Below are 12023 nucleotides of genomic sequence, written 5' to 3' on the forward strand. Positions count from 1 at the left end.
CACACTTGCACAGTTCGGTTATTGTGGACATTGCCATTACAAACGTTGGGATGCATGTGCCCTTTTTTTCACTATATCTGTATCTTTGGGGTAAGTACCTAGTAGTGCAATTGCTGGGTCATAGGGTAGCTCTATTTGACCCTTGATTCTTAATGAAATTTTAGTAACTTAATTTAAAACAGTGTTTTCTGAATGCAAGCAGATAGCTGTTTTACTACTTATTTATTACAAATATACTCAAGCCTTAACCCAGATTACAGAGTCAAAAATATCTATGAGCAGAAACTGATGTAGTCATTCTGGAAAGAAATCTAGAAGTTACTAGTCAAATTTTAATAAACTGCATCTTCTAGACCTAGCAATTCCACTCCTGGACCTATGTCTCGGGTAATCTATTTACTGCAGTGTTTGTGGAGGTGAGGGAGGCATTGGCATGAACTCATGGATGAACACTATGCAGGATAATGCAGAAGTTTAGAAGTAAGGGAATAGATGAAAACATTGCAATACTGAGTGGTCTTAATTCTGAATAAAAAGAGAAACAATGAGATTTACACAGTAGCATTAACATAGAAAATTTATTTAACTAAACAAGGATGCACATTTTATAAGAACACAATACAAACAAAAGCATTACAGTGAACACCTTAGAAAGGTTACCTGCTGCAGCAAGGGAGTGGGGAATGTAGATAAAAATGAGTATTTTTTTTTTAAGTTTACATGAGTGGGGCCTGGTAATTGGTAGTTTTAGGAAGTACTCAGTTAATTCTGATGTGCAGCCTGGTTTGAAAGTTACTGATATAAAGTATTATGAATTCCCACAGTTTGAAGCTTTGGCCAAAATGAAATGTTTGAAAGCTTCAAGTTTGATTTGGAGAATATTTTGATGTTCATTTTATTTTTCAGTTAGATTATTTTCTTGTCCAAAGAAAGTATATTTCTTTAGAAATTAGGTATACTTGGCTATATTTTATATTTATGAAATAAAATATTACCTGGACCTAGGATACACTTTGCTCAAAAATCCTAAACTGTTTTGATATTGTATTTAAATTGCTGTTGGGAAATTCATGGTACATTTGAAAATCAGGTTACTTCATTTCTAATCAAAGGTTGTCACTGTTTCTTTGCTGTTATTTTCAGGCAGTGAGGGAAACACCACTGATTTTCCTCATTGATGAAGCCCAATATATGGATGCGGCTTCCTGGGAGTTTTTGGAAACATTACTCTCCACTGTGCCCATCGTCATGGTGATGACATTGACCCCTATCTTCACCCTGTGTGGCTGTGCCCAACACTTCCTGCAGAGCTCTCAGGCTGTCCTTGTGCCCATTTTGAAGTTGGCAACAACCTCACTGTTGAGAATGGCATGTTGGGAACTGGGGGTGGTGAGCATCCCCCAAGAGCTGCAGATGTGAGTGGCTAGGACAAGCTGGGCACTTCATTAAGGGCAGAGCCAGTGCCATAATATAAGTGAGAAGACACAGGTCTCACTTACCCATGTTGGGGGAAAAGAATGGCCTTAGTAACCATGATAAGACCCAAGATCAGATTTAAGGATAGATAGTCTCCTAGTAAACCACTAAAGGGCTACCTCTCTAGGCCATCATCCAGGTTTTCACAGGACAGTTCAGACTAGGAGATGGCTTGCTTCTGGTGTCAGTTATATGTGGTCAGGCCACTTTCTAGGGCTCTTTGTAGGGGAAAATAGTTCTTTTTAATAGCAATAAAAACAAAATAGTTAAAAAAGAGAAGTTACTACTAAAATACATTTCAAACTAATTAGAAAAAAATTTATTTTTACATTTCTGTGTTGCTGCTTGCCTCCATTAGTGTATATCATCAAAAGCTGACTTTACCAAAAGAAGAAATATTCCTCAGTATGAAATATCCCTGTACTTGGCTCTCTTCAAGTGGCCATCTTAGTCAGCAATCCCCTACTTACCTTTCTACAGCTACCTTCTCCACAGGTGCTTTGGAAATCCCCTCTACTGTGAGGTCTTATGCCAGGACCTTCTCTCCAAAGATATGTTGCTCTTTCACGACCTCCAAAAGGAGGAGGAGAAGAGCAAATGGGAGACCCTCTCAGGTAAGCTTAGCTTCCAAGGTTCTACTATTGTCCTGCTTCTGGGGTTCATCCTTTTTTATGGCATCACCTGATCCTTATGAGGCATGTGCCCTTTCCCTACTAACATTATAAGCAAGAGTAAGCCTTCCTGGCCTGCTTCAGAGACCTTAATCGAGCCAGTCAATCTATTACAGTTCCTTTTTGAGCAGCCGAGGAGGTAGGGATAGGAAAAGAGGATTTATAAACCTAAGAGTTCAATAGAGTATTGCACATTAATTACTGATGAGAAGGATGACATGATGATTTAGATGGGGTGGGAGAAGGGAGGAGAGTGGGAGGAGGAAAGGGCAGAGGTACGTGTAAATCTGGAAAGGCATCCTAGGGTTGTGAGGGACTGTGACATAATAGAAGAGGGAGCTGCTGGAAAATAAACAGGAAGAGTATAAATACTGGATACCACATGGTAGAGAAAATATTGTTCGTTTCTAAGAGAAAATTAGACAGGAGGGTGGAGAAGCCACTTTAAACATATGCTCCATCTTCATCCCGTTAGTTTCTTGACTAACTTTTTGTAATACTGTGCCTTTAAAACTATTGTCACTGAGCATGGTGTTTTCTCAGTCATAGTCTTCTTTCCCTATAGCCAATGCCATGAAATCCACAATGTATGGTATTCTTGCTGCTGGCTGTGAAGAAGACCAAGAACTTTATATCTGCACAGTCAAGGATAATGTGAACTTGGATACAGTGCTTCTTCCACCATTATTAAAAGGCAAGTCCCTTGAAAACCTCAAGTGAAACAATTACAGATGTCATTGCACTAGTAATTTGGTGATTGATTGAATATAAGTCTCTCATTATCATGCTAGCTCCATTTTCTTCTAAAAATAAATTGCCTTCTAGAAATAAGTTCTGGCACTGCCCAAAGAGTCTTTAAGAGATTTGTAATGCTACTTGAGTAATGTTTCACTTAAGTGAGCCCCTTATTCTCTAGGGCTGACTAATGATTGAAGAGTTTTCTAGTCATTTGATAAAAATTGGGTCCTGTGTTTCCCTTTTTGCATATTCCCGTGCTGGAGGAGGCAGGAAGGAAGGAAGGTAATGTTGCTGAGATTTAAGAAAACCTATCTGTGGTGCTTGTAAAGAGACAGTGTTATACACATAGCAGGAGTTAAATAGAAAGAGGATGAAATAAGCTTATAATGATGCAATAAAGAACAGAGAAACCATCAGAATTGAGTAGGCATCATCAGATAGGGGATGTTCTTTTTAGAAATGAGAAAGGTTTTGGTGATGATGGAGAGAATAGTTTCAGTGGTGTGGTGAAAACCTCATGGTTGCTGTTGGTTGAACAATGAATGGGGAATGAGGACAAATGAGGACTTGGAGAAAAGGCTCTCTTGAGAGGTTAGGGTGAGTGGAGAAGGAGAGGACCAAAAGCAAGCCTTTTATTTTATTTTTTTTTTAAGTGAAGAGATTATCAACATAATGTATTCTATGTTTATAGAAAGCTTGTTCACTTCTCCCTTCCCGTCCAGAAATAGCAGTAAACCAGTTGGATCAGTTGAGCCTAGAGGAGCAGTTACTGGTTAAGTGTGCTGCAGTCATTGGTCACTCCTTCCACATAGATCTGCTGCAGCACCTCCTGCCTGCCTGGAATAAAAACAAGCTACTTCAGGTGCTGAGGGCTCTTGTGGATATGCATGTGCTCCGCTGGTTCAACAGGAATCAGGAGCTTCCTGCCGAGTCAATATTAGTGCCTTCCTCTATCAAAATTATTGAACAGACCAAAGAGGAGAAGAAGAAAAAGCCAGGTAAGGAAGAGCTGCTTCCTTGTTCTTACCTGAACAGGGAGCCTTGGTTGGGGATAACTGTGTTCAAAAAGAACATCAGTATCCTTTATCATGGGCCACAATTCCCTGAAACTATGGCTAAGAAATGGGGAAAGTGATTATTTTAATCACAAAGGAGCCGTGATTATAGTGAATGAATAACCTGTATTTTTCAGAATTGTCTTAATTCTGAGAATTTTAGCTCCTTGTGTTAAGTATCTGTATCTTGATTTTTGGTTCAGAAAATATTCTCATAATCTTTTATTGGTTTCCAGATAGAAATAATAGGAAAGGAATAAACCGTTCCTAATTTTGAACTTTACAAGGAGGATAAACACATCTGGAATTGAAACAGACATGAGCAGAGAAAGATATACATTAAATAGCTTGCAATCTCAAATTCTCCACATGTTAAAATTGTGGCATAGATTACCAAAGCACTTATATTCCACAGATAATTTCCCTTTGACTTTGACATATTTTGGGGCCTTACATTTGAACAGAGCATTTTTTTTCTTTCTTTCTTTCTTTTTTTAAGATTTTATTTATTTGAGAGAGAGAGAGACAGAACATGAGCAGGGGGAAGGAGGCAGAGGCAGGAGAAGCACACTCCCTCCCTGCACAACTCGATTCTAGGACCCTGAAACCATGGCGTGAGCCAAACGCAGATGTTTAACCGACTGAGCCACCCAGACACCCCTGAACAGAGCATTTATGATGAGTTGATGTTTACAGTAACTTGTAGTTAAAAAAAAAACTCAATTTAGGACAAGGATCTAAGAAATCTATTCAGTGTACTTCTGTACCACTGACCATTTCTTCTCTGTGGTACATTGTACAAGATATGGTCAATATCATTCTCAGATTTGTGTAATACGCTTTATACAGAGGAAATGTAAACAAAATTTTCTTATAAACTAGCAGCATGTGATTGGGAGTTTGCTATTGATAGCATAAAAAGCCTTTAAGGGAGATTCTCACATAGATTTTCCTATATTTCAGATGCTGACTCTCCTCTCAGTCTGCAAGAGGAATTATCCCTACCTCAAACAGAGCTGCTAGCATTTGGAGTGCCACTGTTACGAGAAGCTGCTTGGGAGCTGTGGCCCAAGGCACAGCAGATAGCCCTGCACCTTGAATGTGCATGCTTTCTCCAAGATTTGGCCTGCCGCTGTGGGAGCTGTCAGGGGGGAGACTTTGTCCCCTTCCACCGTTTTGCTGTCTGTTCTGCCAAGAGCTGCAGTGGGACCTCCCGGTTCTGTAGTTACAAAGATACTGGCTCAGTACTAACACAAGTGATCACAGACAGGTTGCAGCTGCCTTCTCCCCAAGGTAAATCCAGGGAGCAGAAAGAGGACACATGGGCAGCACTTCTCCGTGTTCATGTACTTGGAGTTCTTTATCCAAAAGGTAGAATCAAATTAAGGTAGAAAAATAGGCAGAAGAAGCCATTTATCCCTGAATCACCAGAAAGAAGAAAAATATAATCTCAGAGCTAGAAAGAACTTCAGAAATTGTGCTTGTTTTGGCTGGCAATCTTGGGCAAGTTACCTAACCTCAATTAATTGAGGAAAATAACGATCCCAATTTCATAGTGTTCCTGTGAGAATTGAATGAGTTATAATATATAGTATGCTCTGGATAGTGCCAGGCACGTGGTTAGTGCTCAGTACATTTTAGCTACTGTTCTTCTTCTTCTTCTTCCTCTTCCTCTTCTTCTTCTTCTTATTATTATTACTATTATTATTATTAAACTCTGTACACATATATGATACACATGTGTGTATCAGATGCTGCAACTAGGTATTAAGAATAAAAAATGAGTAAGCACGGGTCCCTGAAATTATAAGTTTTGGGGGTTGATACAGACATGCAAATAGAAAATTCCAGTACGACATGGTAAAGGCAATGAAAATGCATACCCAGGCATTGGGGTACCTACAGAAGGGGCCATTGGCTTGGCCTGAGAAATGAGTAGGAGAAGCTCTCCCTTGAAGGAGATAATGCCAGAAGTGAGAATTCAGGAATAAATATGAGTTGGTCGCTTGAAGAAGTTTGCATTAATGGATGGATGCTCCCCAAAGCTGGTTGCCCTTCTACCACATCCCAAATGAGAGTTCACCTTCTTTGTTTTTCCAGTTATTGAACAGCCCATTTCATTGTCAATAGCTGTAACGAAGCTTCTTTCATCAAGGTGAAGTCTACCTTCTTGCAACTTCACCAGCTTTCCAGAGTTGTGCCCTTTTTAAAAAATTCCAGTTTACATACAGTGTAATAGTTTCAGGTATACAACACAGTGATTCAGCACTTCCATACATCACCCGGTGCTCATCATAAGTGCCCTCTTTATTGCCTATTACCTATTCAGCCCGTCCCCCAACCCCTTCCCTCTAGTAACCATCAGTTTGTTCTCTGTAGTTAAGAGGCTATTTCTTGGTTTGCCTGTCTTTTTTCCCCTTTGCTCATTTGTTTTGTTTCTTAAATTCCATATATAAGTGAAATCATATGGTTTATATCTTTCTCTGATTGACTGTTTTGCTTAGCATTATACTCTCTGACTCTATCCATGTCATGACAAATGGCAAGATTTCATTCTTTTTTATGGCTAAGTAATATTCCATGGATAGATAGATAAATAGATAAATGGACATAGATACCACATCTTCTTTGTCCATTCATCAATTGATAAACACTCGGGCTGCTTCCATACTTTGCTATTGTAGATAATGCTGCTATAAATATCAGGGTGCATGTATCCCTTTGAATAAGTGTTTTTGTACTTTTTGGATAAATAATTAGTAGTGTGATTGCTAGATCATAGGGTAGTTCTATTTTTTTACTTTTTGAGGAACCTCCATACTGTTTTCCATAGTGGCTACACCAGTTTGCATTCCCACCTATAGATGATTCCCCTTTCTCTACAACCTCACCAAGACCTATTGTTTCTAATGTTGTTGATTTTAGTCATTCTGACAGGTACGGGGTAATCTCTCATTGTAGTTTTGATTTGTATTTCCCTGATGATAAGTGAAAACAACAGAAAGAAATAGACATTCCATGCTTATGGATTGGAAGAACAAATATTATTAAAATGTTTATACTAGCCAAAGCAATCTACCTTTAATGCTGTCCCTATCCAAATACCAACAGCATTTTTTCGCAGAGCTAAAACAAATAATCCTTAAATTTGTATGGAATAACAACAAAAGATCCTGAATTGCCAAAGCAACCTTGAAAAAGAAAAACAAAGCTGGAGACATCACAATTCTGGACTTCAAGTTATATTATAAAACTATAGTGATCAAGGCAGTATGGTACCTCACAGTCCACAGTCTCTCCTGCGGACTCTGAAAAACAATCAGGGTTTTGGAGGGGTGGGTGGTGGGAGATTGGGTGAGCCTAATGGTGGGTATTATAGAGGGCACGTACTGCATGGAGCAATGAATTCTGGAACACAATTCAGCTAGGTAAAGCTGAAACCCCCTGCTGACCACAGTAACTCTCGTGGACTATGGCATCTCGTGCCCTCATGATTTTCCTCACAGGTCTAACTTTGTGGTCCACTCTCATCTTGTCATAAATTCAATCCATATATATTCAGGGATTTCTTCTATTAGAAGTAGCTATCAAACTGGGTGGAAAAGAAATTTAAAAAAATAAAAAAAATTTTAAAAGACAGTATGGTACTGGCACATAGATCAATGGAACAGAATAGAAAACCCAGAAATGAACCTATACTTATATGGTCAATTAATCTTGGACAAATCAGGAAAGAATATTCATTGGGAAAAAGAAAATCTCTACAGCAAACCCTGTTGGGAAAACTAGACAGTGACAGCAACATGCAAAAGTATGAAATTGGACCACTTTCTTATACCATACAAAAAATAAATTCAAAATGGACTAAAGATCTAAATGTGAGACCTGAAACCACAAACATCCTAGAAGAGAGCACAGGAATGACCTTTTTGTAAAGCACTTTATTTATTTTTTAAGATTTTATTTCTTTACTTGACAGACAGAGATCATAAGTAGGCAGAAAGAGGCGGAGAAGCAGGCTCCCTGCTGAGCAGAGAGCCTGAGCCCGATACAGAATTCAATCCCAGGACCCTGTGAGCCAAAGGCAGAGGCTTCAACCCACTGAGCCACCCAGGTGCCCAGAATGACCTTTTTGACATCAGCCGTAGCAACTTCTCTCTAGATATGTCTCCTGAGGCAAGGGAAAATAAACTATTGGGACTACATCAAAATAAAAAGCTTTAGCCTTGCAAAGGAAACAACAAAACTAAAAGGCAGTGTACAGAATGGGAGAAGATATTTGCAAATGACCTATCTGATAAAAGGTTAGTATCCAAAATATATGAAGATCTTATAAAACCCAGTATCCAAAAAATGAAAAATCCAATTTAAAAAATGAGCAGAAGACAAAAATAGACATTTGTCCAAAGAAGACATGCAGATGGCCAACAGACACATGAAAAAATGCTTAGTATCACTGATCATCAGGGAAATGCAAATCAGAGTAGCCCTTTCTTCAATATTTGAAGACAGCTGTTAAGACCCAACCAAATCTCTTTTTCTGCTTTGATAGTAGTAGGTGGTGTTGGCAGAGGAGAGGGATAAGGGAGAGATCGTGAATTTTTTATGGTAATGGACCAGAATCAAGAAGTTAATCTATTAATGTCTGCTCTTGCTGTAACATTCTGATGACTCTGTGATGGTAGACCAATGACTTGGAAAAATTAGTCATTGACTGATGAACTCTTTAGGCATTTGCACTATTGTACTTTCCAAGGAGAAAGAGGAAAGTAACAGTGAATGTCCTGGTCTAGGAAAAAATTACCCTATCATTCATATTTCCTGTATGACTTTTTCCTTTTGAGAGGTCAGTGTCAGCTTGAGATTACACAGCCTCATCAGTCTGTATGAGAGAGGCTCAAGACCTTCCTGGTACAACCAAACCCTGAGGATACTTCCCAGATTCAGGGCCTCTGTGCATGGCCATGCACAACAGGTACTGCACAAATCTAGAGGGCCCTAGTCACACAAGCTATGATGTGAGGGTGCCCCTGGAAACTGCGTTGCAGTAGTGCTGCCAAACTCCAGGTTCTTTAGTTACCTTTGTCTCAATTTACCCTACCTTATTTGACATGGTTCAGTATTCAGAGAGCTGGTTCTTTTATTTAGCACAAGTCCCCCCTATAACAGTTCTCTGGGACCCCCTTTGAATCCCATGACCTGTGCTTCTGAGCCCTAATGGTAACATCTCCCCAACATTCACCCCTTTTTGATGTGTGAGAAGGTAAATGCAGAGGAAGAGTCAGAGTTGAGGGATAAGGGCTGTTGAAGGCCAGTTAGGTAAAGCCGAAACCCCCTGCTGACCACAGTGACTCTCATGGACCAAATGGCATCTGGTACCCTCATGATTTTCCTCACTAGGTCTAACTTTGTGGTCTACTCTCATCTTGTCATAAATTCAATCAAGATATATTCAGGGATTCCTCTATTAGAAGTAGCCATCAAACTGGGTGGACATATTCTTTATTCATTTCTCTAGCAAATAAAATTAGGGGCTGGTTTGGGAGGTTTCAGGGGAGTTACTATTTGAATCATTAAATAGTTGGCATTAAGGAATTTGTAATCTACCATTCTATTTTTTGTGTAGGCTAATATTAAACTTAAACTTACCATTTTAACAATGGGATAAGCAGTTAGGTCATGAACTAAGCTTCGGAGGAGAGGTAGGCAGGAATTGGAAATGTTCTCAGTTAATACAAAGATAGATAATGAAAGATAATCTTTTTCTCCCTACAGATAGTTTTCAGTTCCAGACAAAACCATTCAGAAGTCAAGAGACCTTTACAAGTGAACGCTGCAGGTAAATGGAGATGGTGAGAGGAGGTACTGGGTGGGGGGGAATGGGAAATGAGACACAGGTGACCATTAAACTGGGCCACTCACCTCACCTGCAGACCAGGAAAGCATCTGACCACCCTGGAGTAGTGACACTTGTACTCAGTCCAGAGTTCAAGTTAACAGAGAATTGGAAAGGGAATTTTTGATTCTTTGTAGGGAAATTATTTCTTAGTGTTTAGGAAAAGCTTCATTTAAGAGCTCTCAAATGAACTGTACACATAGCAGATTTTTTTCTGCTATAAATTTGCCTTCTCAATTATGTTTGTCTCCAGGTGATATTAAAAGGAATTTATATACCCCTGGGGATAAAAATATATGTTTATAAAAAATTTAAAAAAAAAAGGAATTTACATTTCCCAATCATGTGCCTCCTGGCTTTCTAATACCTAGTCTATTGATTTTAAATGTCCCTACCTTGAGTTTACCAGCCACTCTAGAGTTCCCAGTCCTGCTTATCCAACCTGATTTCTTATGGTTTTCAAAGAAAAATCTGTATTCTACAGAAATCATCCTCACACTCACCTGTATATCTGTACTCACACAGTTCCCTCTTTTTGAAATACTAAGTGACCTCCACATCCTTCTACTAATCAGAGTATTCCCCATTCTTCAAAGCCTTCCTCAGTTTCCATCTTTTTCAGTCATTCTGTCTCAGAGAGATCTAACCTCTTTTGAACTCATGGTGTTTGTGGGAAGTGCACTGGACTAGTAGTCAGAGAAGTGAGCTCTAGGTTTGGTTCTATTTAGTAGCTGTGAGGTCATTTAAGTCACTTAAGCTTTCTAAGCCTTAATTTCCTCAATGGTAAAAGGAACATAGTTTCTGCCTACCTGAAAGACAGTGTTGTTATAGGATGAGATGGTGCTGTATAAAATCAGGTTCAAATGTGTTATGACAAAGTTCAAATATGCCAATAGAGAAATGTATTTATTACTTATTGCCTTGTATCATGTTCATGTTTTTATTTCACATGCTGTTAGTTTACTCTTCAGGTGTAGTTGTTTCTCCATTTAATCTGTGAGGTACTTAGATTGGCTTTGGGTTTTTAAAAAATTCTTAATAGGGTATTGACAGTATAGATCAGGTCCCTGACTTTCAAAACTTATGGAGTGATGGAGGAGAAGGCTAAACACAGAACCGATGAGTCATAAAGGAAAGCTTCCCAGAAACAGTGGCTTGGAGACCTGGGAATGCCCGAGAGGAGTGGTTGCTTTGTGACCACTCTCCACTCATCTTCTCTGCACAAAGAACAGAGGAAGAGTTCCTGGATCAGGTGAACAGGAAGCTGGCTCAGAGCACCCCCGACAAAGACATGCTGACCAGAAAGCCCTGTCACTGTGAGGAAATCCTGCAGTTCGTGCTCTCACCCCTCACCCGGCACTGCCTGGTCATCGGAGAGACCACATGTGCATTTTATTACCTGCTGGAGGCCGCTGCTGCCTCCTTGGACCTGTCAGAGAATTATATGGTGAGCAAGCTCTGCTCCCAGCCCTTGAGCTGAGCCCTTTCACTTGGGGAATTTGATGGGGATTTCTTACTGTCAGTCAGTTTGGGTGAAAAATGGAGCAAGATAGAGAAAGGTGCTAGAAGGGGTTTAGCAGGAAACACCAAGTGGGAATGTGCTAGTCTGAGAGCACAAACTACTGCCCGCCCTGCCCCTGACTTGCACGTGCCATCCACCTCCCCATTTCTTACTGTGAGCTCACCCCAATTCCAATCCCAGTCTTGACCTCATCATAACCTTACTGCATCCTTCAACGTCATTACACCACTAGGGTCTTCCAAATCCTAATCCTATTTCTCCATCCCTTGTCTTGTTCGGAGGCCTTCTTTTATTTGAGGAAGGCAAGCAGTCTTCTGGGCCAGCCCTCAGCATTCTCATTTTTGAAAAAGCACAAGGTGAAGATCTGTCAGTTTGAGGAGGCCACTTTCTGCTGTCTTCGGTCAGAGGTAAAGTCAGGGCAGGGCCCTGAAGTTCGGGTTATTTCTCCTTGAGAGTTACCTTATTATTTCTTTTAAAAATCTTGGTTTTTTGTATGCAGTTGTAAATGTGATAATGCAAGGAAACGTTCTACAAATTCAAAAGATTGCAATATACAATATGGAGAAAATGAAAAGAGCTCCATGCTATCCCCAGCATAGTTAATATTGTGCAAATTCCACCAGATCCACACACATAGGCATATCATTATTATTTTGTTATTTTTA

The 12023-nt window shown here is 39.7% G+C and overlaps 2 protein-coding genes across 6 annotated transcripts in view; one reads left to right on the top strand and one right to left on the bottom strand.

Moving 5' to 3' along the window:
• The window catches only part of TREML1 (triggering receptor expressed on myeloid cells like 1), a 78746-nt gene that overhangs the window by 43548 nt on the left and 23175 nt on the right, over positions 1-12023 (bottom strand). Inside the window, exon 6 of one of the 2 annotated variants that reach the window (XM_004739967.3) lies at positions 3640-3722. The exons of the other annotated variant lie outside the window; for it this stretch is intronic. Within the exon in view, the coding sequence (XP_004740024.1) occupies positions 3681-3722 (42 nt within the window). The 3' untranslated portion in view covers positions 3640-3680. Of the gene's footprint in view, positions 1-3639; positions 3723-12023 lie in introns of those variants that run through there. 2 annotated transcript variants of the gene reach the window in all.
• Positions 1-12023, top strand: part of LOC101679208 (adenylate cyclase type 10) — a 40964-nt gene that overhangs the window by 20323 nt on the left and 8618 nt on the right. For all 4 annotated transcript variants that reach the window (XR_006604147.1, XM_045071268.1, XM_045071269.1 and 1 more), the window contains exons 16-23: positions 1144-1415; positions 1957-2090; positions 2713-2841; positions 3608-3883; positions 4904-5233; positions 9716-9779; positions 11064-11283; positions 11640-11765. Coding sequence is in view for 3 of the 4 variants with exons in the window: in XM_045071268.1 (XP_044927203.1) it covers positions 1144-1415; positions 1957-2090; positions 2713-2841; positions 3608-3883; positions 4904-5233; positions 9716-9779; positions 11064-11283; positions 11640-11765 (1551 nt within the window). In the remaining variant the exon portion in view is untranslated. The remainder of the gene's footprint in view (positions 1-1143; positions 1416-1956; positions 2091-2712; positions 2842-3607; positions 3884-4903; positions 5234-9715; positions 9780-11063; positions 11284-11639; positions 11766-12023) is intronic.

This window comes from Mustela putorius, unplaced genomic scaffold, assembly GCF_011764305.1.
Source record: "Mustela putorius furo isolate JIRA1106 unplaced genomic scaffold, ASM1176430v1.1 tig00003983_pilon_pilon_pilon, whole genome shotgun sequence".
NCBI lineage: Eukaryota > Metazoa > Chordata > Mammalia > Carnivora > Mustelidae > Mustela > Mustela putorius.